This window comes from Bombina bombina, chromosome 5 (genome assembly GCF_027579735.1).
Source record: "Bombina bombina isolate aBomBom1 chromosome 5, aBomBom1.pri, whole genome shotgun sequence".
Classification (NCBI taxonomy): Eukaryota; Metazoa; Chordata; class Amphibia; order Anura; family Bombinatoridae; genus Bombina; species Bombina bombina.
In genome coordinates this window covers 186,203,754-186,230,449 of record NC_069503.1, presented here as the reverse complement: position 1 = coordinate 186,230,449, position 26,696 = coordinate 186,203,754, and the positions used below count along the sequence as shown (strand labels likewise).

Here is a 26,696-nt window from a genome sequence, read left to right as displayed (position 1 = left end):
GAATCATGCAAGTTTAATTTTGACTGTCCTATCCCTTTAAGGTTGCTTTGTTTGTATGTATTCTTGCCTTGGCTTCCTCTGCTAGGTAAAAGCCAATTGTCTGTCTTTTTCAGTGGCATGTGGAAGGTTTACTCTTGAGATTTCATCTGTGATTACTTATTAGTAATACAATGTATTAACAGTAAATACAATAGAATTGCATAATAAAAATAAATTCAAAACCACTTAGTCTGAATTTCAAATGAGAAGTATTTTTTTTTTTTTTTTTACATATTTCAAAGTTAGTTAAATGTAATCACAAACTGCATATATGTATACACTGATATCTTGCGTATGCTCAGTAGGAGCTGATGCCTCAAAGTGTGCATATAAAAATATTGTGCACATTCTGATTATGAAAGTGAATTGGAAAGTTCTTTACAACTGTGATCTCTATTTGAATCAAGAAAGTTCAATTTTGACTTTAGTGTTCCTTTATTTTCACTAATTCCACAGAGATGCAGTTTTAAGTAGCATCAGTATTCAGTCCTTGACATAATCTTACAGCGAAAATGGCTTTTCTCCAGAATCTGGACAGATATTTTTTGGTGTAACGGCCTGCCTTTCACAGGTATGTGTTAATGTTTTTACATGTTTTTCTTTTAGTTGTTATATGACTGTAAGATTATTTATAATATGTTATATTTAGTAATGCTACTGCAGTGTAGGGATTTGCTGTCTCTCGAGCACTGGTGATGACACATGCAGTATTGGTGAATTATACGCTTATACAACTTGCGACTGAAGAGCCTTCCCTGAACTCTTTCTCTAGCTTGTCCATTTGCTGCAAGCTTCTGCTAGGTTTTAGTCTGATTCAGAGAAACAAGCTCCCTCAGCAAATTACTACTCTTGAATTATGGACTCTTTTGAGGCTCCTTTCAGCTAATCCAATGGAACAGCATATACAGTGAAGTGTGCATAATTTACAGGGTCATTGTTTTAGCTGTTCTACTTCAGATAAAACTTTGAAGTATCACTGGTGCATTTTTGGAACAGAAAGGTATGTGGGTTGTGCTCAGAAAATAGATTAGATACTGTTGTGTAAAGAGCTAAATATTAATCTATTCATAATATAAAGTTGCCCAATGCCTATCAACCACACACTTTTTTGGGATTTTATGCTCCCTTTGTCAGGTGTACAAAATTATGCACATACTGTCTAAAACTAAAGGGATTTAGCAGTTGCTTATTAATACAGTGACCATGGCCTAATTATTTTATTTGCTAGCAGTAATAATCTAATAGTCTGCAAGCCATTTGTGCACTCATAATAATGCCTTCTGGTTAAATAAATGTAATTTGCCGCTGACATTTCTAGCATGTGTGGGGGTCTTTTGGGGTTTGCTTTTCTGGGCATTTTACACCAGTTTATTTTGATACATTTTTTTTACAAGGCTTTCTATGTTTTTATGAGAGGATATAAGTTAAGTGCTTCTACTGTTATTCATATGGATGATAACTGTGTGATGAAGTCCTGACACAATCTATGTTTTGTATGTGGGGTGGTTGTATTTTTTTTTCTCTTTGAGACTGATTGATATTTGTAATAGGAAAAAACCTCCCATGAGTCTTCACAGTTAGTTTTTTTTTTTTTACAAGTATATATTACATATTTGAAAAAAAGTACATTTATACTTTACTGTATTTTATGATTAAGCCCACATTTGTGAAATCTGGAGCAAAGAATTCAGCTTATTAATTTTCATCAAAATACAGTATGTATCATAAAATATTCTCACATATAACCTGGTGAACCTGAGAGGAACAAATGGTGCCTGATTAACTGCCTAGTACTGCAAAGTCAACACGGGAACTATAAGGTTTTGTGATATCACTTCTTTTTTTTATTTTTTATATGATTCAGGCATTTAACATTTTGTCTCTCAAATATAGCTGTAATCAAATGTCTCTGTGACAAGAAAAAACCCAACATATTTAAACATATAAATCTGCTAACACGAAACCTTACATTATTATTTGTCTTTTGTTCAGGTTTCACCAGAGGACCGCAACGCACTCTGGGCATTAACTACATTTTATGGTGGAGACTGTCAGCTAAGTCTCAATAAAAAATGTACTCATTTGATTGTTCCTGAACCCAAAGGGGTAAGCATTAATTTAGTATATATTCAAGTTTTCATATCCACTTACATTACAGGCATGTTTGTGCAATATGTTACATTTTAAAAAAATCGATAGTTGTCAGAACTTTTTTCATTTGCATCTTTAGGCCTTACCGCTTAGAGAAGCAAAAAAGCAATTCTCAGGACATATTGTAAAAATGACAGCATTCATTACTTTTATTAAAGGTACATGAAACCCGAAATGTTTCTTTCATGATTCAGATAAAGAATGAAGATTAAAACACTTTCCAATTTACTTCTATTATCAAATTTGATTAGCTCTTATGCTATTCTTTGTTGAAGAGATATCTATATACAGTAGGTAGCGTGCACACATCTGGAGTACTACATGAGAGGAAATAGTGCTGCCATCTAGTGCTCTTGCTAATGTATAACGTTGTTGCAAAACTGCTGCCATATAGTGCTTTAGACACGTGCACACTCCTGAGCTTTCCTTCCTGCTTTTCAACAAAGTGTAACAGGAAAACAAATGAAATTTGGTAAAAGAAGTAAATTGGAAAGTTTTTAAAATTGTATGTTGTATCGGAATCATGAAATACATATTTTGGGGTTTTATGCCCCTTTAAAGGGACACTAAACCCAAATATTTTCTTTCATGATTCAGATAAAGTATGAAATTTTAAACAATTTTCTAATTTACTCCTATTATCAATTTTTCTTCGTTCTCTTGCTAGCTTTATTTGAAAAGCAGGAATGTAAATCTTAGCAGCTAGCCCATTTTAGGTTCAGCACCATGGATAGCGCTTGCTTATTAGAGGCTTACATTTACCCACCAATAAGCAAGCATAACCCAGGTTATCAACCAAAAATGGGCAAGCTCCTATGCATCACATTCCTGCTTTTTAAATAAAGATATCAAGAGAACGAAGAAAAATTTAAAATAGGAGTAAATTAGAAAGTTGCTTAAAATTGGGTTTAGTGTCCCTTTAACACAGTGCAGGGAAATATCTGGAGGAACAGCCTGACAGATTTTAGAACCCAAATACTTGTGTTCAAAATGACACTCTAATGCAAAAATACAATGCTCTGTAATATAACCTGTAAGGTTTGGTACATTTTCACCATATGGTTTTCATGAGCTCTCAGCATTAGTCCTAAAGAAAGATTTTGTTTATTAAACAATATTATGTATTCTAATAACAAGAGCATATGTGAAATAAACAATAACTTGTTAGCTTGGAGAGTTTACTATTGAATGGGAACTGAACCCTATTTTTTCTGATAGCATGTTGATTAATGTACTGAATAAAGTATGCCAGTCCCAGAGCAAATGTCCATATTAGCAGATACATATATCATATAGATCCCCTTGGATGTTGTATTATTCATCCTACTGGCTGTCCTTATGTATACAGTGGGATGTGCAGTCAATCACAAACTCTGCTCAGAAAAAGCATAGCATGTATCTGGGACCTCTGCTTCAGCAGCTGCGTTAATGGAGCGGGAATGTATGAGTTGGTAAAGACTATTACCCACAGCATTGCTTTTTGGGGAAAAAAGCTCTGCACACAGTTTTGACCAGTGTTGGCTGAGTGATGAGCTCTAAATTATACACTTATCTATCAATTTAGACACTTTTCTGGGACTGTTGCACAACTAGTTAATATGCTTTCATAGAAAAAGTGCAACTGAAAATTTCAAAACTACAATCTGACTCCACTATGTGAATAGAGGATTACTTTGCCAATAAACCAGCAGACGGTAGTCAGTGATTTTTCCAGGCAGAGGAAGTAGGTCTGAAAGAGAGACTATTTTTTTTTTTTTGCCAGGCTGAAGTCTGAAAGGTAGTTTGACATCACGATCTGGGCTGCATCTAGGTACTCTGTTGAATCCAATTAGTCAGTCTTTTGTAACTATTGAACCCTTTAATAAAGCGTAGTGTAGACTGTCCCTTTACGCCAATTGTGTGGAATCTTCTCCTGCACGTTGTGTTGTCTTTATTTTTGTTTTTTTGCCTCCTTTTTTTGTTATTTTTGTTTTTTTGCCTCCTTTCCCCTTGAACTGCTTTGTTCCCTAGATCAACCAAACTACCTTTCAGACTCTGTCCTGGCAAAAAAATATTTCTCTTTCAGACCTACTTCTGACTGGATCTTCTGCTTTTTTTGGTAAAGTAATCCTCTATTCCCATGGTGGGGTCAGATTGTAGTTTTGGAATTTTCAGTTTACTACAGTTTTATTATTTAAAAAAAAAAAAAAAAAAAAAAACTTTGGAGCACCTATTAAAATCTGTACTCAGGTGGGTTTTTACTTCATTCCTTGTTTGTGGGTTTTATTTGGTTGCTTGCAAGGCCAAGCTTGCTTTACATGGTGAAGGCTCATTTTGGTGTGGAAAATACAATTAGATTTAATGTATGTCTTTATTTACACAGTTTAACCATTCTTTCTCAAAATACATTAAATACAGAGTCAAGCAGCGGGAACGTAGTTCCTGCACTATTTTTGCAGGAGGAACTAAGTTCCCCCTGGACAGATGACATAAATACTTTAGTAAACAATTCTGCTGCTGGGGAGATGAGCTGGAGCAAAGTCTGGTTAGAGGGATAGTCCTGCTGTGTGATCACTTCACTCTGTGTGGAACACATGGTGCTTACATTTCTTTGTGACTTGCTCTGGGGGTTATTTAGCTCCCCTCAGCAGAAATAGGACTATTTCACCTTCTCAGGCCCAAAGGCAACTATTCAACCCTTCATTGTTTATTATATAGATATAAATACAGTGTGCGTATAAAACAATATTAATTGTGAGTGGGGTGGAAGTCTTGGTGAGTTCCCACACTTCTTTTTTGTAGGACTTGACCCCTGTAGTCAAGTATTGATCAGGTCTAGCTTGATAATGTATTGCTATCTAATAAATATATATATATATTTTTTTTTTTTAGAATAAATATGAATATGCTTTACAGAGAGAGAGCATAAACATTGTTACACCAGAATGGGTCTTGGATTCTATATCTGACAAGACAAAAAAAGATGAAGCTTCTTATCACCCGCGACTTATAGTTTATGAGGAGGAGGAGGAAGAAGAAGAGGAGGAGGAAGAAGAAGAATATGAAGAAAATGAAGAGCAAGATTCCCAAAATGCTAGTGGAGAGGATAAATACTCCACTAAGTCCAGTCCAGTTTCATCTCGGGAAGGATCTCCTGTGGCCGATCAAGACTTTTCACCAAAACAAAGCAGCTCTGACAAAATTAAAGGTGAACTTATGTTTGATGATTCTTCTGACTCTTCCCCTGAAAAACATGAAAGAAATTTAAACTGGACTCCTGCAGAAGTTCCCAAAGTGGCAACAGCAAAAAGACAACTTCCGCAGGGCAAAGATTCGGGACTTATTAATTTGTGTGCAAATGTGCCCCCTGTACCAGGAAATATATTACCTCCTGAAGCCCGAAGTAATCTTTCAATGTCCACCCCTGGAGCTCCTGTTTCTGAAAGACAAGAAATGATGGCTTTTCGTAGTCCTGCTGTAAGAACTCTAAGAAACATTACTAACAGTGCTGAAATACAACAGACTAATAGGCCGTCCAATATAGCACATGTAAGTGTATTTATTATTTTTGTTTTATACACATGTATGCACAAACTGTATTGTGCCTCTGGATCTCATTAAGAAACATCATATCCACAATAGATTTGAGTTATACACACGTTTTATGGTGATGCTCCATTTCAAGAACATTACATTTTATGCACATATTTAATATTTTATTTCCAATTTAGCACTGTATTACAGAAGGACTATTTACAAAATATTTTAAAATAACATTTAACTGAATCTGCTTTTTAGTGTTTTGCAAATATATAACGTTCACAAATACATGTTTAAAGAGATATTAAGTCATGTTTTATTTTGTTGTATCTAAAAATTGTATTTTAAGATGTATTTTTTTTTTAAACATTTTTTTTTTAAAAGAAACTGATAATCTATCTTGATGCGGTATTTGCATGTGTTAACATTGAAAATGTCTTGCTTTTGTGTTAAAATAATTTTATTTATATATATATATATATATATATATATATATATATATATATATATATATATATATATATATATATTGCTCAAATACTGCAGTATGCAGGTATACCTTTTTGGATAAATTAAAAAGAGAGGAGCGCTCAACCTTGGAACGAAGAATAGCATAATAGCTTGTTCTATGGCTAATTACCACCCAAGAAGCAGCCTCTTTTTGCTGAAAATGTGCCTTTCACAGAGAAGAACTTTCCTGAAGTATCAATCTGATCCTCACTTAACAGTACAGTCCAGCTCCAAAATACGAGGCAATCGTTTTTCTGAACGAGAGAAATGGCAAAACCCCAGACATAAGTTTTTCGGCCTATTGTGGGCCTCCTCAGTGAGGTGCAGCCATATCCCTCTAGGCACACTGAGCAACGGGTCCATGTCTTGATTCCCGCATCACACTTGGGGAGACTTCCCTAAGTGTCATAATTTGCATAAATAAAAAGAGAGAAGCGCTCAAACTGGGAACGAACAATAGCATAATAGCTTGTTCTATGGCTAATTACCACCCAAGAAGCAGCCTCTTTACTCAACGTGTGCCTTTCACAGAGAAGAACCTTCCTGAAACATATCAGTCTGATACCAGAGTATTGCAGTATGCAGTGGTATCATTTTTTTTTTTTTTTTTTTTATTGTACTAACATAACTCTTTCAAAGACAAGCTTTCGAGAGTTTTCCTCCATTCCTCAGATCTGAAGCAATACTGATCAATCTGATATAGAAAAACACTAAATCCTTCAAAAGAGGAGCACTCTCAGTTGGATTAAAATGAGAAACTTTATTATACGTTCCATAGACGTTCCATAAAACATCCACTGGTAGCAGATGGGATTCAAAGCAGCAATGAGGGTGAAAAGGAGCTCACTCCTGGACTGGCTGCTGACGCGTTTCGGCAAAGGAAGCCGTAATCGTAGCTATGTGAAAATAAATATGTTAGTCCAATAAAAAAGATTTTCATTTATAAATAATTGGGTGTTTTGGATCAGCAATTTCATTTTGATCTATCAAATGACTGAAGGTCACAGTAATATTTCAGTAGTGAAATGAGGTTTATTGGATTAACAGAAAATGTGCAAACGAAATTAGACAGGTGCATACATTTGGGCACCCTTGTCATTTTGTTGATTTGAATACCTGTAACTACCTAGCACTGATTAATAGGAACACACAATTGGTTTGGTGAGCCCATTAAGCCTTGAACTTCATAGACAGGTGCATCCAATCATGAGAAAAGGTATTTAAGGTGGCCAATTGCAAGAAGTTGTTCTTTTTGACTCTCTCCTCTGAAGAGTGGCAACATGGGGGGCCTCAAAACAACTCTCAAATGACCTGAAAACAAAGATTGTTCAACATTATGGTTTAGTGGAAGGCTACAAAAAACTATTGCAGATATTTAAGCTGTCAGTGTCCACTGTGAGGAACATAGTGAGGAATTGGAAGACCACAGGCACAGTTCTTGTTAAGGCCAGAAGTGGCTGGCCAAGTAAAATATCGGAGAGGCAAAGGATGGTGAGAACGGTCAAAAACAGCCCACAGACCACCTCCAAAGACTTACAACATCATCTTGCTGCAGATGGTGTCACTGTGCATCGTTCAGTAATTCAGCGCACTTTGCACAAGGAAAAGCTGTATGGGAGAGTGATGCGGAAGAAGCCTTTTCTGCACACATGCCACAAACAGAGTCACTTGAGGTATGCAAACGCACATTTGGACAAGCCAGCTTCATTTTGGAAGAAGGTGCTGTGGACTGATGAAACAAAGATTGAGTTATTTGGTCATAACAAGTGGCGTTATGCATGGTGGCAAAAGAACACAGCGTTCCAAGACAAACACTTGCTACCCACAGTAAAATTTGGTGGATGTTTCATCATGCTGTTGGGCTGTATGACCAGTGCCGGTACTGGGAATCTTGTTAAAGTTGAGGGTTGCATGGATTCCACTCAATATCACCAGGTACTTGAGAATAATGTCGAGGAATCAGTCACAGTTGAAGTTACGCCGGGGCTGGATATTTCAAAAAGACAATGACCCAAAACACAATATTCTGGAATGGCCATCCCAGTCCCCAGACCTGAATATCATTGAAAATCTGTGGGGTGTTTTGAAGCGGGCTGTCCATGCTCAGCAACCATAATACTTAACTGAACTGGAGATGTTTTGCAAGGAGGAATGGTCCAAAATACCTTCATCCAGAACCCAGACACTCATTACAGGCCAAAGGAAGCGTCTAGAGGCTGTTATTTCTGCTAATCTTAAATAGTATTTTACAAAGTGTCAAAAAAATACAAACCACCTGAGTGTACCATGTATGCGTTCCACCAAACCGGAAGTGACATCACTTCCGATTTTGCGAACATTCTCTATATGTAAAAAACCTTTATCATAGTAGCTTGTGTACAAAACTAATGTGCCTTATATCTAACTCAAATCTATACACATTGTGTTAATCCTAAGTGTTACTATAATGTTTAGCTAATGCGCTACAAGAGGAGGTGAAAACATACGGATTCATTAATGGATATGTATATACTTGTTGCTATATGGGTTGTCATGGTTACCCCATTCAGTAGTATAAACAAATGCCTACTCAGTGTAACATCTTAGTCACATTCTTAAGTGGTGTAAAAGGATATATATCACTTGTGTCCATTTACCTTGTGAGTCAACAATCATTAAGCACATTGTTTTAAACAGAAAAAAATGAACCATAGCAGAAAACCCTGCTATATGGATTGTTGCAATTACTTAGCACACTAAATGTAAAATAATATACAGTACATAGTTATTTGTTGCATAATCCATTATTCAAAAGGGGGTTTAGCCAGTTTAAACCAAGTCTAAACCAAAACTTTCACAAGTAAGCCACTTCTACTTTATTAATCAAAAATAGATTATAAAATTATATCTCAATTTCACTATTAAATTGCCAAAAATAGACACTGTTATGCCAGCCAGAGTAATGGGTGTTGGAAATTAGTCCCCCACTAGTCATCATATCCCATATTACTAATTTCCAGCTGAACTAAATATAATAAACTAGCTATCATTGCCGTCATACCTGTGACTAGGCTAGTGTAAAAAAGAAGGAACTTAAAAACAACTTAAGTATATGTACTGTAGATCCTTTAGCACCTAATATCACATCCTGTCCTAAGAGTTTACTTAACTTGATGAAGACTTAAGTACTAGGGAATTATACAGTCCCTTTATATCCAGAGTAGGCTACTAGGGGACACTGTCATATTGAGTGACCCGTACTCTTACAGGGGTAGGGGTTAGAGGAGTAAATTTGATCCATTGATATTAGACCCTATTTAGACTTGCCCGAACACTCAAGGATCAGGAGGGCCCGCATACCAAAAGATGTGCCGTCAGTCATATTTCTTCTGTTAAGTGTGATCAGTCCACGGGTCATCATTACTTCTGGGATATTACTCCTCCCCAACAGGAAGTGCAAGAGGATTCACCCAGCAGAGCTGCATATAGCTCCTCCCCTCTACGTCACTCCCAGTCATTCTCTTGCACCCAACGACTAGATAGGATGTGTGAGAGGACTATGGGGATTATACTTAGTTTTATATCTTCAATCAAAAGTTTGTTATTTTAAAATAGCACCGGAGTGTGTTATTACCTCTCTGGCAGAGTTTGAAGAAGAATCTACCAGAGTTTTGCTATGATTTTAGCCGGAGTAGTTAAGATCATATTGCTGTTCTCGGCCATCTGAGGAGTGAGGTAAACTTCAGATCAGGGGACAGCGGGCAGATGAATCTGCATAGAGGTATGTAGCAGTTTTTATTTTCTGACAATGGAATTGATGAGAAAATCCTGCCATACCGATATAATGTCATGTATGTATACTTTACACTTCAGTATTCTGGGGAATGGTACTTCACTAGAATTACACTGTAAGAAATACATAAAGCTGTTTAATAACTAGAGATTATGTTTAACGTTTTTGCTGGAATGTAAAATCGTTTTCATTTGCTGAGGTACTGTGTGAATAAATGTTTGGGCACTATTTTTCCACTTGGCAGTTGCTTAATCTGTTTTTCTGACAGTTTCTGTTCTCCCTCTCTGCTGTGTGTGAGGGGGAGGGGCCGTTTTTTGGCGCTTTTTCTATGCATCAAATATTTCAGTCAGCAACTCATTGTATTCCCTGCATGATCCGGTTCATCTCTACAGAGCTCAGGGGTCTTCAAACTTATTTTGAGGGAGGTAATTTCTCTCAGCAGAGCTGTGAGAATTATAGTTTGACTGAGATAAAAAACGTTTATTCTGTAATTTGTTTCCTGCTTTCAGAATTTGTTATCTTTGCTAATGGGATTAAACCTTTGCTAAAGTTGTGTTGTTTACAAGGATTGAGGCTATAACTGTTTCAATTTATTAATTTTCAACTGTCATAGATCTTCTGTGCTTCTTAAAGGCACAGTACATTTTAATATTATTCTAATTGAATTGTATTTCCAAGTTGCAAGTTTATTTGCTAGTGTGTTAAACATGTCTGATTCAGAGGATGATACCTGTGTCATTTGTTGCAATGCCAAAGTGGAGCCCAATAGAAATTTATGTACTAACTGTATTGATGCTACTTTAAATAAAAGTCAATCTGTACAAATTGAACAAATTTCACCAAACAACGAGGGGAGAGTTATGCCGACTAACTCGCCTCACGTGTCAGTACCTACATCTCCCGCTCAGAGGGAGGTGCGTGATATTGTAGCGCCGAGTACATCTGGGCGGCCATTACAAATCACATTACAGGATATGGCTACTGTTATGACTGAGGTTTTGGCTAAATTACCAGAACTAAGAGGTAAGCGTGATCACTCTGGGGTGAGAACAGAGTGCGCTGATAATATTAGGGCCATGTCAGACACTGCGTCACAGGTGGCAGAACATGAGGACGGAGAACTTCATTCTGTGGGTGACGGTTCTGATCCAAACAGACTGGATTCAGATATTTCAAATTTTAAATTTAAACTGGAAAACCTCCGTGTATTACTAGGGGAGGTGTTGGCGGCTCTGAATGATTGTAACACAGTTGCAATACCAGAGAAAATGTGTAGGTTGGATAAATATTTTGCGGTACCGACGAGTACTGAGGTTTTTCCTATACCTAAGAGACTTACTGAAATTGTTACTAAGGAGTGGGATAGACCCGGTGTGCCGTTCTCACCCCCTCCGATATTTAGAAAAATGTTTCCAATAGACGCCACCACAAGGGACTTATGGCAAACGGTCCCTAAGGTGGAGGGAGCAGTTTCTACCTTAGCTAAGCGTACCACTATCCCGGTGGAGGATAGCTGTGCTTTTTCAGATCCAATGGATAAAAAGTTAGAGGGTTACCTTAAGAAAATGTTTGTTCAACAAGGTTTTATATTGCAACCCCTTGCATGCATTGCGCCGATCACGGCTGCAGCGGCATTCTGGATTGAGTCTCTGGAAGAGAACATTGGTTCAGCTACTCTGGACGACATTACGGACAGGCTTAGAGTCCTTAAACTAGCTAATTCATTCATTTCGGAGGCCGTAGTACATCTTACTAAACTTACGGCGAAGAATTCAGGATTCGCCATTCAGGCACGCAGGGCGCTGTGGCTAAAATCCTGGTCAGCTGATGTTACTTCTAAGTCTAAATTGCTTAATATACCTTTCAAAGGGCAGACCTTATTCGGGCCCGGGTTGAAAGAGATTATCGCTGACATTACAGGAGGTAAAGGCCATGCCCTGCCTCAGGACAAAGCCAAAGCCAAGACTAGACAGTCTAATTTTCGTTCCTTTCTTAATTTCAAAGCAGGAGCAGCATCAACTTCCTCTGCACCAAAACAGGAAGGAGCTGTTGCTCGCTACAGACAAGGCTGGAAACCTAACCAGTCCTGGAACAAGGGCAAGCAGACTAGGAAACCTGCTGCTGCCCCTAAAACAGCATGAATTGAGGGCCCCCGATCCGGGATTGGATCTAGTGGGGGGCAGACTTTCTCTCTTCGCCCAGGCTTGGGCAAGAGATGTTCAGGATCCCTGGGCGCTAGAGATAATATCTCAGGGATACCTTCTGGACTTCAAATACTCTCCTCCAAGAGAGAGATTTCATCTGTCAAGATTGTCAACAATCCAGACAAAGAAAGAGGCGTTTCTACGCTGCGTACAAGAGCTCTTGTTAATGGGAGTAATCCATCCAGTTCCACGATCGGAACAGGGACAGGGGTTTTACTCAAATCTGTTTGTGGTTCCCAAAAAAGAGGGAACTTTCAGACCAATCCTGGACTTAAAGATCCTAAACAAATTCCTAAGAGTTCCATCGTTCAAGATGGAGACTATTCGGACAATTTTACCTATGATCCAAGAGGGTCAATACATGACCACTGTAGATTTAAAAGATGCTTACCTTCACATACCGATTCACAAAGATCATTATCGGTACCTAAGGTTTGCCTTCCTAGACAGGCATTACCAGTTTGTGGCTCTTCCATTCGGATTGGCTACAGCTCCAAGAATCTTCACAAAGGTTCTGGGTGCTCTTCTGGCGGTACTAAGACCGCAGGGAATCTCGGTAGCTCCATACCTAGACGACATTCTGATACAAGCTTCAAGCTTTCAAACTGCCAAGTCTCATACAGAGTTAGTGCTGGCATTTCTAAGGTCACATGGATGGAAGGTGAACGAAAAGAAAAGTTCACTCGTTCCACTCACAAGAGTTCCCTTCCTGGGGACTCTTATAGATTCTGTAGAAATGAAGATTTACCTGAGAGAGGACAGGCTAACAAGACTTCAAAGTGCTTGCCGCACCCTTCATTCCATTCAACACCCGTCAGTGGCTCAATGCATGGAGGTAATCGGCTTAATGGTAGCGGCAATGGACATAGTACCCTTTGCACGCTTACACCTCAGACCACTGCAACTGTGCATGCTAAGTCAGTGGAATGGGAATTACTCAGACTTATCCCCTTCTCTGAATCTGGATCAAGAGACCAGAAATTCTCTTCTATGGTGGCTTTCTCGGCCACATCTGTCCAGGGGGATGCCATTCAGCAGACCAGACTGGACAATTGTAACAACAGACGCCAGCCTTCTAGGTTGGGGTGCCGTCTGGAATTCTCTGAAGGCTCAGGGACAATGGAGTCAGGAGGAGAGTCTCCTGCCAATAAACATTCTGGAATTGAGAGCAGTTCTCAATGCCCTCCTGGCTTGGCCCCAGTTGACAACTCGGGGGTTCATCAGGTTTCAGTCGGACAACATCACGACTGTAGCTTATATCAACCATCAGGGAGGGACAAGAAGCTCCCTAGCTATGATGGAAGTATCAAAGATAATTTGCTGGGCAGAGTCTCACTCTTGCCACCTGTCAGCAATCCACATCCCGGGAGTGGAGAACTGGGAGGCGGATTTCTTAAGTCGTCAGACTTTTCATCCGGGGGAGTGGGAACTTCATCCGGAGGTCTTTGCCCAAATACTTCGACGTTGGGGCAAACCAGAGATAGATCTCATGGCGTCTCGACAGAACGCCAAGCTTCCTCGTTACGGGTCCAGATCCAGGGATCCAGGAGCAGTCCTGATAGATGCTCTGACAGCACCTTGGGACTTCAGGATGGCTTACGTGTTTCCACCCTTCCCGTTGCTTCCTCGATTGATTGCCAGAATCAAACAAGAGAGAGCATCAGTGATTCTAATAGCACCTGCGTGGCCACGCAGGACTTGGTATGCAGACCTGGTGGACATGTCATCCTGTCCACCTTGGTCTCTACCTCTGAAACAGGACCTTCTGATACAGGGTCCCTTCAAACATCAAAATCTAACTTCTCTGAAGCTGACTGCTTGGAAATTGAACGCTTGATTTTATCAAGACGTGGATTTTCTGAGTCAGTTATTGATACCTTAATACAGGCTAGGAAACCTGTTACCAGAAAGATTTACCATAAGATATGGCGTAAATACCTATATTGGTGTGAATCCAAAGGTTACTCTTGGAGTAAGGTTAGGATTCCTAGGATATTGTCTTTTCTACAAGAAGGTTTAGAAAAGGGTTTATCTGCTAGTTCATTAAAGGGACAGATCTCAGCTCTGTCCATTCTGTTACACAAACGTCTGTCAGAAGTTCCTGACGTCCAGGCTTTTTGTCAGGCTTTGGCCAGAATTAAGCCTGTGTTTAAAACTGTTGCTCCACCATGGAGTTTAAACCTTGTTCTTAATGTTTTACAGGGCGTTCCGTTTGAACCCCTTCATTCCATTGATATAAAGTTGTTATCTTGGAAAGTTCTATTTTTAATGGCTATTTCCTCGGCTCGAAGAGTCTCTGAATTATCAGCCTTACATTGTGATTCTCCTTATTTGATTTTTCATTCGGATAAGGTAGTCCTGCGTACTAAACCTGGGTTCTTACCTAAGGTAGTTACTAACAGGAATATCAATCAAGAGATTGTTGTTCCTTCTTTATGCCCAAATCCTTCTTCAAAGAAGGAACGTCTACTGCACAACCTGGATGTAGTCCGTGCTCTAAAATTTTACTTACAGGCAACTAAGGAATTTCGACAAACGTCTTCTCTGTTTGTCATTTACTCTGGGCAGAGGAGAGGTCAAAAAGCTTCCGCTACCTCTCTTTCTTTTTGGCTTTGTAGCATAATTCGTTTAGCTTATGAGACTGCTGGACAGCAGCCTCCTGAAAGAATTACAGCTCATTCTACTAGAGCTGTGGCTTCCACTTGGGCCTTCAAGAATGAGGCCTCTGTTGAACAGATTTGCAAGGCTGCAACTTGGTCTTCGCTTCATACTTTTTCCAAATTTTACAAATTTGACACTTTTGCTTCATCGGAGGCTATTTTTGGGAGAAAGGTTCTTCAGGCAGTGGTTCCTTCTGTATAAAGAGCCTGCCTATCCCTCCCGTCATCCGTGTACTTTTGCTTTGGTATTGGTATCCCAGAAGTAATGATGACCCGTGGACTGATCACACTTAACAGAAGAAAACATAATTTATGCTTACCTGATAAATTCCTTTCTTCTGTAGTGTGATCAGTCCACGGCCCGCCCTGTTTTTAAGGCAGGTAAATATTTTTTAATTTATACTCCAGTCACCACTTCACCCTTGGCTTTTCCTTTCTCGTTGGTCCTTGGTCGAATGACTGGGAGTGACGTAGAGGGGAGGAGCTATATGCAGCTCTGCTGGGTGAATCCTCTTGCACTTCCTGTTGGGGAGGAGTAATATCCCAGAAGTAATGATGACCCGTGGACTGATCACACTACAGAAGAAAGGAATTTATCAGGTAAGCATAAATTATGTTTTCCTGCTGTGTCTTCCCATTTTGAGACTTTGTACCCCAGGTATGTTTCTAGTGTCATCACCTAGATGATGGCCTTAAAGTCCAGTATTGAGTTTAGTCCCCGGGGATGTATTGTTCCCAAACGGATGATCCATTCTGCTTCCCGTCTAAGAAGCATCTTGTCCCGGTCCCCTCCTCTATCCGGTTTGGGAATGTGATCAATAAGTATGATTCTGATGGAGGCCACAGGATGTGATTTCTTTAGGCAGTGGTGTTCCACCGGTTGGTCTGAGTGTCCCGTATCGAAGACTTGCCTAATGGCCAGACAGTGGTTAGCCATTCTCTCTTTGATAGCTCCTCGCGTTTTGCCCACGTATAAGGAAGCACACGGACAGATTAGAAGATATACAACATGTGTTGTGTTGCAGGAGATGGAGTGTCGAATAGTATACATTTTATTATGTGGATGATGAAATGGTTTTTGTTGCTATCATTGAATTGCACACTATACATCCAAGACATTTATAGCACCCTTTGATGTTCACTCTCTGTGTATTTGATAGCACTGTTTAGGATCAGTTTTGACCAGGAGATCTGAGATTTGTGCCCCTTTTATATCCTACCATTGGTTTAGTATTCCTAATGCATGGTAATTTTGTATCGGACGATAATAATGACCAGTGTTTGTTCAAAATATTACCTGTTTGTCTGTTATTAGGAGCAAATGTTGTACTCATAATTAATGGTGTAGGGGCAATTTCTTGTGCCAAAATGTCACCTGTTTTGGCATCGTCCTTTACTTCGTGAAGGATTTTGTCGACCAAGTCTCGCTTGTAACCTCTCTCTCCACAAACTTGTTTTTCATTATAGTCATCTGGGAGACCCCTGTTTCCCTGTCAGTGTTGTTCCTCAGTGTTCTATTAAGTTGAAACTTAACAATTCCTTTAAACAGTGATGGTGGGTGGCAACTTTCTACCCTTAGTAAGGAATTGCGGTCAGTGGGCTTCGTGTACAGTGTTGTCCCTAACTTATCCCATGTGATAAAGATAGAAACATCAAGAAAGTTTATACTATGTTCCTCCACATTAATTTTGAATCTCACTGTGGTATCTGTATTATTGAAATTATTGAACCATAAATCAAAATTATGTCATCAATAAATCTTTTATAAAAGATAATAGAGGGTTCATGGTATGACCATAGGTGTCGGTTCTCAAATGCGGACATAAAGGTGTTGGCATAGGCCGGGGGCCTTATTAGAGCCCATGGTCGTTCCTGTTAATTGGACATAATAGCTATCTTCAAATTGAAAGTAATTTCTCTTGTAAAGGTGTATCCAGTCCACGGGTTCATCCATTACTTGTGGGATATTCTCCTTCCCAACAGGAAGCTGCAAGAGGACACCCACAGCAGAGCTGTCTATATAGCTCCTCCCCTAACTGCCACCCCCAGTCATTCTCTTGCAGCTCTCGACAAGAAAGGAAGTATCAAGAGATATGCGGTGACTTAGTGTAGTTTTTACCTTCAATCAAGAGTTTGTTATTTTTAAACGGTACCGGCCTTGTACTGTTTTACTCTCAGGCAGAAATTGGAAGAAGAATCTGCCTGGAGGTTGATGATCTTAGCGGTTTGTAACTAAGGTCCATTGCTGTTCTCACACATAACTGAAGAGTATGGAAAGCAAACTTCAGTTGGGGGGACGGTTTGCAGATCACCTGCTTTGAGGTATGTTCAGTATATTTTTTTCTAGAGAGATAAGGTCTAGAAAATGCTGACAGTGCCTGGTATATTTGAGGTACGCCTGATACAGTGATTTAACAACGACTGGGATCATGCTTACAAGATAAGGGTAATTGTAACGGTACCAACCGGATACCAAGGGTTAACACCAGGGAACAATGTCCTGCATAGGGAATCAGCAATTCACAACCCAGCCAGTTTTCAGGTTTTAAACAGAATGAATTTTATTAAGGCTCATATGCCCAGTATTTATGCAGGTCTGACCCCCCAGAAGGGGGGTTGAAAGAATGTTGTACATTGAATGGAGGGAACACGCCCTTTTACATGATACAATAGAATACCTTGCTCAAGCTGATAACAATTTAAACACAGACACACACTTGTCTTTCCTTATCATCTAGGGTCTGCTCTCTGAGGTTGATTAAACAATGGACTGTGTATCAATAACATTAATGACAGTGCACAATAGCTGAACACAGTTAACTCTTTCAGTGCTGACAGAAGGGTCTGTCACATCTACATAGCACAATATACAGCCTATAGACAACCTTTCTTATGTTATAGTCCAGAAGTGGCTAGGTTTGCCACAATGCTCCCCCGGAACCAAGCCGGCATACACAGTCTGATCCCAACGGATCGGCTTGGGGATGTCCGGGGCAACAACTTTCGGCTCAAGTAGGCTACGGGGGTTCTCCGCCATCTGCTCCAACTTGGCTCAGTACTGCCCCCACCCCAAACATGGAAGCGTCTCTTCCCGGAGGGACTGGGCTTGGGTAGTCACAGGGTTAACATCAGCGGGATCCATGGGAGCATAGGCAGAAACAAGGGGGGCCAAGTCATTTCCAAGGAGAACATCAGCAGGTAAGTCCTTCTTGACCCCCACATTCACAAGTCTAGCGCCCACTCCCCAATCCAAATGTACCCTGGCAACAGGTAGGCGGAACACAGTGCCCCCTGCTACCCTCACAGCCACAGTGTCTCCAGTGTGCTGTTTCTCAGGCACCAAGTTCTCTTGAAGCAAGGTCATGGTAGCACCAGTATCCCGTAGACAACTGACCTCCTTCCCATTCACTTTAACCCGTTGCCGGTTATTCCGGTGGGCAGCTTGCACGGGGTCTGCTTCATGTAGGCTGCCCCAGCATTCTGGCGCCTCTACGTAGCGGGCCACAGGCTGAGGATTATGTGGGATTCCGCCAGCGGGTCTTCTCCAGGACTGTGCTTGATTCGCTGCGTTTAGGGGACACTCTGGTCTTTTGTGCCCTAGTTGCTTACATCCAAAGCACCGAATAGGTTGTGAGTAGCCCCGCGAATTGAACCGGGCTCTCTGAGGGTAGTTCGTGGCCGGAGGCCGTGTGGTATAGCGGTGCGCCGGGGGTTGGTAACTGGCAGCTGCTGGGGTGACTGGGGGTCTGTACTCCACTCTAGCAGTGGGCAATCGGTATACTGCTCCCCCTGCCCCTCGTACTGCCACGGATCCGCCAGTGGGTGCTGTATCCGGCACCAAATGGGGAGCTATCAGGGTTAAAGTAGCTCCCGAATCCCGAAGTCCCTGGACCGACATCACCTCATGCAGAATTCCCAGGGGTTCCTCGGCTTGGGTGCTCAACACCTCATGAGCGGCTGGCTCCGTTTGGTAATGGTGAGCAGCCGCCCTTGGGGCCAGTTTCTGTCTGACCTGGTTCCAAGCTTGTCTGCTCCGATTTTGGGTGCACTCACGTGCCATATGTCCCCACTGCTTGCAGGTGTGGCATTGTATATTAGCCCGTCCGTTGTTAGGCTGTAGTCCATGGTGCCTCCTGGCATCAAAATGCTGGTCTGCTAATCTGGCTGCTTCGGTTAAGGTGAGGGGTTTTCGATCTCTCACCCATTCTTGGGCTTCTGGGGACAAGCCGTTAAAGAATTGCTCCAACAGCATCAGTTGTCGCAATTCTTCCATGGTGGTAGCTTGGCTGGCCTGTATCCACCCCTGAGATGCTTGATCCAGCTTGTGGGCCCACTCTGCATGGGAATCTCTTTCTGGCTTGCGCAGGCCTCTAAACTTGCGCCGGTATGCCTCTGAGGTAATGGCATATCTTTCCAAGATCGCTCTCTTCACTTTAGCGTAATCCTTGCTGTCCTCCCTGGGTACAGCGCGATACGCTTCCGCTGCCCTACCGGCTAGCTTGCCTGCTAGCACCGGCACCCATACGGACTGCTCCAAATCATGTAACTCGCACAGTCTCTCAAAATCCTGTAAATACCCATCAATCTCATCCTTCTCCTCACAAAACATTTTAAATGCATGGTATGGGATTTTGGGTCTTACTGGGTTGCTGAGTGCGTCCAAAATGGATTCTGCTCGGGAGGATGCATTCCGCGGACTGTGTGCCATCACGTACTCCTGCACATCTGCCATTACCACGGATAGCATATCCCGTGGTACAGGTTGGGGTAAAAATTCCAGCCTGGTCCTCATTTCCCTCTGGTATAGGGTCTCCTCCATGGCTGCTGGAGGCGTAGCGCTGCGAGCTCTGTCTCCCTCCATCAGCTCAGCAATTAATATAGCCTTGGGTTTGCTGCTGCCTATCTTTCCCCTGGCTTCTAGCAGTTCCTTTTACGTTTGTCTCTTTAGCTTAGAATAATCCATCTCCATTCACTTCGGTCCCTGGTACTCCTTCCATCTTAGTCAGTATTGTAGTAATCCCCCTCTTCCTGAGGTTACTGGCTTGTGTAGTTGCTCTTCTGGGCGATAAGGTTCATTCCGTCGCTTGCCACCAATTGTAACGGTACCAACCGGATACCAAGGGTTAACACCAGGGAACAATGTCCTGCATAGGGAATCAGCAATTCACAACCCAGCCAGTTTTCAGGTTTTAAACAGAATGAATTTTATTAAGGCTCATATGCCCAGTATTTATGCAGGTCTGACCCCCCCAGAAGGGGGGTTGAAAGAATGTTGTACATTGAATGGAGGGAACACGCCCTTTTACATGATACAATAGAATACCTTGCTCAAGCTGATAACAATTTAAACACAGACACACACTTGTCTTTCCTTATCATCTAGGGTCTGCTCTCTGAGGTTGATTAAACAATGGACTGTGTATCAATAACATTAATGACAGTGCACAATAGCTGAACACAGTTAACTCTTTCAGTGCTGACAGAAGGGTCTGTCACATCTACATAGCACAATATACAGCCTATAGACAACCTTTCTTATGTTATAGTCCAGAAGTGGCTAGGTTTGCCACAGTAATATTCATGTTAACTCTCATATTACTTAGTGTAAAAACGTTTGCATAACTTACAGAAAAAACTTTTTTTCTCTGAGGGTGATAAATCTTTATTTGGGGCCTAGTTTTCCACATGGCTTGTTAGATTACTCCTAGGAGTACTTTTTTAAGGCCCTCTGACATTGAGTGCATGGTGGGAGGGTCCTATTTTCGCGCACTTTATGCGCAGTTGATATCCAGACTGAGACATCCAGCTAAAGGAGTCCTCTGGCATCTAGGACCATTATAGAGGGTCTTTTTCCTGCAAAAATCGTGTTTAAGGGCAGGTAGGAGCCACAGCAGAGCTGTGGCAGTGTGTTTGACTGTTTTTTAACGGTTTTACAGTTTTTCTAATCCGGTTTGGGGCCTAAGGGGTTAATCATCCATTTGCAAGTGGGTGCAATGCTGCTTTAGTCTCTTATACACACTGTAAAAATTTCGTAGAGTTTACTACTTTTTAACACTGTTTTGCAGTTTATGTGGTAGTTTTTTTCTCTTAAAGGTACAGTACCGTTTTTGTTTAATTGCTTTTTCACATTTATTAAAGTGTTTTCCAAGCTTGCTGGTCTCATTACTAGTCTGTTAAACATGTCTGACATAGAGGAAACTCCTTGTTCATCATGTTTAGAAGCCATTGTAGAACCCCCTCTTAGAATGTGTACCAAATGCACTGACCTCTCTATAATTTATAAAGACCATATTATGGCTTTTAAAGATTTATCACCAGAGGTTTCTCAGACTGACAAAAGGGAGGTTAAACCACCAAGCTCTCCCAATGTGTCAGAACCTATATCTCCCGCGCAAGTGACGCCAAGTACATCTGGCGCGTCCAATGCGTTTACCTTACAAGACATGGCGGCAGTTATGAATCATACCCTCACAGAAGTATTGTCCAAACTGCCAGGGTTACAAGGAAAGCGAGACAGCTCTGGGGCTAGAACAAATACAGAGCTTTCTGACGCTTTAGTAGCTATGTCCCATATACCCTCACAATGTACAGAAGCCGAAGCAGGAGAGCTTCTGTCTGTGGGTGACATTTATGATTTAGGGAAGGCGTTACTTCAGTCTGACTCTGAAATGACAGCATTTAAATTTAAGCTTGAACACCTCCGCGTGTTGCTCAGGGAGGTTTTAGCGCCTCTGGATGACTGTGACACCATTGTAGTCCCAGAGAAATTGTGTAAAATGGACAAATAATTTGCAGTGCCTGTTTACACTGATGTTTTTCCAATCCCTAAGAGGTTTTCAGAAATTATTACGAAGGAATGGGATAGACCAGGTGTACCGTTCTCTCCCCCTCCTGCTTTTAAAAATGTTTCCCATAGATGCCGCTACACGGGGCTCGTGGCAGACGGTCCCTAAGGTGGAGGTAGTAGTCTCTACCCTAGCTAAGCGTACAACTATCCCCGTCGAGGACAGTTGTGCTTTCCTAGATCCAATGGATAAAAAAATTAGAGGGTTTCCTTAAGAAAATCTTTATACAACAAGGTTTTATTCTCCAGCCTCTTGCATGCATTGCCCCAGTCACTGCTGCAGCGGCTTTCTGGTTCGAGTCTCTTGAAGAGGCTCTACAGGTGGAGACCCCGTTGGATTATATCCTAGTGACAGGCTTAAAGCTCTTAAGTTAGCCAATTTATTTATTTCTGACGCCGTTTTTCATTTAACAAAGCTAACGGCTAAGAATTCAGGTTTTGCCATTCAGGCACATAGGGCGCTATGGCTTAAATCCTGGTCAGCTGACGTTACTTCAAAGTCTAAGCTTCTCAACATCCCCTTCAAAGGGCAGACCCTATTCGGGCCTGGATTGAAGGAGATCATTTCTGATATTACTGGAGGAAAAGGCCACGCCCTTCCCCAGGATAGGTCCAACAAATTAAGGACTAAACAGACTAATTTTCGTTCCTTTCGGAACTTCAAGAGTGGCGCAGCTTCAACTTCCTCTACTGCAAAACAAGAAGGAAATTTTGCCCAGTCCAAGCCAGTCTGGAGACCAGGCTTGGAACAAGGGAAAGCAGGCCAAAAAACCTCTAAGACAGCATGAAGGAGTAGCCCCGATCCGGGACCGGATCTAGTGGGGGGCAGACTTTCTCTCTTCGCCCAGGCTTGGGCAAGAGACATCCAGGATCCCTGGGCTCTGGAAATTGTTTCCCAGGGATATCTTCTGGATTTCAAAGCCTTATCTCCAAAGGGGAGATTTCATCTCTCACAATTATCTGCAAACCAGATAAAGAGAGAGGCATTCTTACGTTGCGTTCACCTTCTGGTTATGGGAGTGATCCACCCAGTTCCAAAGGAGGAACAGGGGCAGGGATTCTATTCAAATCTGTTTATAATTCCCAAAAAAGAGGGAACTTTCAGACCAATCTTGGATCTCAAGATCCTAAACAAATTTCTCAGGGTCCCATCCTTCAAGATGGAGACTATTCGAACCATCCTACCTATGATACAGGAGGGTCAATATATGACTACCGTGGACTTAAAGGATGCTTATCTTTACATTCCGATACACAGAGATCATCATCGGTTTCTCAGGTTTGCCTTCCTAGACAGGCATTACCAGTTTGTGGCTCTTCCCTTCGGGTTAGCCACGGCACCAAGAATCTTTACGAAGGTTCTAGGGTCCCTACTGGCAGTTCTAAGGCCACGAGGCATAGCGGTGGCTCCTTACCTAGACGACATTCTGATACAGGCGTCGAATTTTCAAATCGCCAAGTCCCATACGGACATTGTTCTGGCATTCCTGAGGTCTCATGGGTGGAAGGTGAACGAAGGAAAGAGTTCTCTCTCCCCTCTCACAAGAGTTTCCTTCCTAGGAACTCTGATAGATTCAGTAGAACTTAAGATTTTTCTGACAGAGGTCAGGTTGTCAAAGCTTCTAACTTCCTGCCATGCTCTTTATTCCACTTCTCAGCCATCAGTGGCTCAGAGTATGGAAGTAATCGGCCTAATGGTAGCGGCAATGGACATAGTTCCGTTTGCCCGCCTACATCTCAGACTACTGCAACTTTGCATGCTCAATCAGTGGAATTGGGATTACACAGATTTGTCCCCTCTGCTAAATCTGGATCAAGAGACCAGGGATTCTCTTCTCTGGTGGCTATCTCGGGTCCATCTGTCCAGGGGAATGAGTTTCCGCAGGCCAGAATGGACTATAGTGACGACAGATGCCAGCCTTCTGGGCTGGGGCGCAGTCTGTAACTCCCTGAAGGCTCAGGGTTCATGGACTCAGGAGGAAGCCCTCCTTCCGATAAACATTCTGGAACTAAGAGCGATATTCAATGCTCTTCAGGCTTGGCCTCAGCTAGCTGCGGACAGGTTCATCAGATTTCAGTCGGACAACATCACGACTGTAGCCTATATCAACCATCAGGGGGGTACAAGGAGCCCCCTGGCAATGTTGGAGGCTTCAAAGATAATTCTATGGGCAGAGGTTCACTCTTGCCATCTCTCAGCTATCCATATCCCAGGAGTAGAGAACTGGGAGGCGGATTTCCTAAGTCGGCAGACTTTTCATCCGGGGGAGTGGGAGCTCCATCCGGAGGTATTTGCCCAGTTGGTTCAACTATGGGGCAAACCAGAACTGGATCTCATGGCATCTCGTCAGAACGCCAAGCTTCCTTGTTACAGGTCCGGGTCCAGGGATCCCAAGGCAGCGCTGATAGATGTTCTAGCAGCGCCCTGGTCCTTCAGCCTGGCTTATGTGTTTCCACCGTTTCCTCTGCTCCCTCGTCTGATTGCCAAGATCAAGCAGGAGAGAGCTTTGTTGATTTTGATTGCTCCTGCGTGGCCACGCACGACTTGGTATGCAGATCTGGTGGACATGTCATCCTTTCCACCATGGACTCTGCCGCTAAGGCAGGACCTTCTACTTCAAGGTCCTTTCAAACATCCAAATATAATTTCTCTGCGTCTGACTGCTTGGAGATTGAACGCTTGATTCTATCAAAGCGTGGTTTTTCCGAGTCGGTCATTGATACCTTAATTCAGGATCGAAAGCCTGTCACCAGGAAAATCTATCATAAGATATGGTGTAAATATCTTCATTGGTGTGAATCCAAGGGTTATTCATGGAGTAAAGTCAGGATTCCTAGAATCTTATCATTTCTCCAAGAGGGATTGGAGAAAGGATTGTCTGCTAGTTCCTTAAAGGGACAGATTTCTGCTCTGTCCTTTTGCATAAACGTCTGGCTGAGGTTCCAGACGTTCAGGCGTTTTGTCAGGCTTTAGTTAGAATCAAGCCTGTGTTTAAACCTGTTGCTCCGCCATGGAGTTTAAATTTAGTTCTTAAAGTTCTTCAAGGGGTTCCGTTTGAACCTTTGCATTCCATAGATATTAAACTTTTATCTTGGAAAGTTCTGTTTTTAGTAGCTATCTCCTCGGCTCGAAGAGTTTCGGAGTTATCTGCTTTACAGTGTGATTCCCCTTATCTGATTTTCTATGCAGATAAGGTAGTTTTGCGTACCAAACCTGGGTTTCTTCCTAAGGTAGTATCTAATAAGAATATCAATCAGGAGATTGTTGTTCCTTCATTATGTCCTAATCCTTCCTCAAAGAAGGAACGTCTTTTACACAATCTTGATGTGGTTCGTGCTTTAAAGTTTTATTTACAAGCTACAAAGGATTGTTGTCAAACATCTGCTTTGTTTGTTGTCTACTCTGGACAGAGGAGAGGCCAAAAGGCTTTGGCAACTTCTCTTTCTTTTGGCTGAGAAGCATAATTCGCTTAGCTTATGAGACTGCTGGCCAGCAGCCTCCTGAAAGAATTACAGCTCATTCCACTAGAGCGTGGGCTTTTAAAAATGAGACCTGTTGAACAGATTTGTAAGGCGGCGACTTGGTCTTCGCTTCATACATTTTCTAAATTCTACAAATTCGATACTTTTGCTTCTTTGGAGGCTATTTTTGGGAGAAAGGTCTTACAGGCCGTTTAAGTACCTGCCTTGTCCCTCCCTTCATCCGTGTCCTAAAGCTTTGGTATTGGTATCCCACAAGTAATTGATGAACCCGTGGACTGGATACACCTTTACAAGAGAAAACAAAATTTATGCTTACCTGATTAATTTATTTCTCTTGTGGTGTATCCAGTCCACGGCCCGCCCTGTCATTTTAAGGCAGGTGTTTTTTATTTTTTAAACTACAGTCACCACTGCACCCTATAGTTTCTCCTTTTTTCTTGCTTGTCTTCGGTCGAATGACTGGGGGTGGCAGTTAAGGGAGGAGCTATATAGACAGCTCTGCTGTGGGTGTCCTCTTGCAACTTCCTGTTGGGAAGGAGAATATCCCACAAGTAATGGATGAACCCGTGGACTGGATACACCACAAGAGAAATAAATTTATCAGGTAAGCATAAATTTTGTTTTCTTTTAAGGCATAATTCAATCAAGGATAGCACAAATTCTATCGGTGGGCCATTGTAGTCTTTAAATTCTAACAGATGTTCTCTAACTGCCTCTAATCCCTTCTCATGGGGAATAATTGTGTATAAATTATTAACGTCAAGACTAACCAGCAGATCACCTTCTTGTATTTGAACTCTAGCTAATTGCTTGATGAGAATGTTCGTGTTCAAGAGGAAAGACTTAGTGTTTTTAACCATAGGTTGCAATAAAATGTCTATATATTGGGCCACTGGTTGGAAAATGGAGCCCCTAGCAGACACTATAGGCCTACCCGGGGGTTTATGTAACGATTTATGAATTTTTGGTATTGTGTATAGAATTGGGGTGATCGGGCAATCTGTTGTACTGAACTTTTATTTGTTCACTGACATATCCCTGTGTATATCCTTTCCAGATTATGTCATCAAGCTCATTTTTGTAAGGAAATGTTTGGTCAAATGTTAGCCTTTTATATGTCAGTGTTTCTGATAGTTGTAGGACAACATACTCACAATAGTCAGTATAGTCCATAAGGACTATAGCCCCTCCCTTGTCTGCTGGTCGAATGGCCAGTGTGGGGTCTGATTGTAGTGATTTAATAGCTTTCTGTTCATCACCAGAAAGATTTTTTCATTTGGACTATACCCTTTCGGTTTCCATGTCCTGCGTAATTAGTCTAATGAAAATTTTGATTTTGTGATTACAATTAGTGGGTTCAAAATTGTTAGGTTTCTTGCACTTAGTTGGAATACTATCAGGGGCAGCTGGAGCATATTGAAAATGTTCTTTAATTTTGAGTAATCTTTGATATTTAAAAATATCCATTTTTAAAGATCTAATTCTGAGATTCCCTGGCTGGGAATAAATGATAG

At 41.5% G+C, this 26,696-nt stretch overlaps 1 protein-coding gene across 2 annotated transcripts in view; it reads left to right on the top strand.

Moving 5' to 3' along the window:
- The window catches only part of PAXIP1 (PAX interacting protein 1), a 348,897-nt gene that overhangs the window by 11,704 nt on the left and 310,497 nt on the right, over positions 1 to 26,696 (top strand). For both annotated transcript variants that reach the window (XM_053713809.1, XM_053713808.1), the window contains exons 4-6: positions 547 to 610; positions 2,032 to 2,145; positions 5,062 to 5,718. In XM_053713809.1, the coding sequence (XP_053569784.1) occupies positions 547 to 610; positions 2,032 to 2,145; positions 5,062 to 5,718 (835 nt within the window). The remainder of the gene's footprint in view (positions 1 to 546; positions 611 to 2,031; positions 2,146 to 5,061; positions 5,719 to 26,696) is intronic.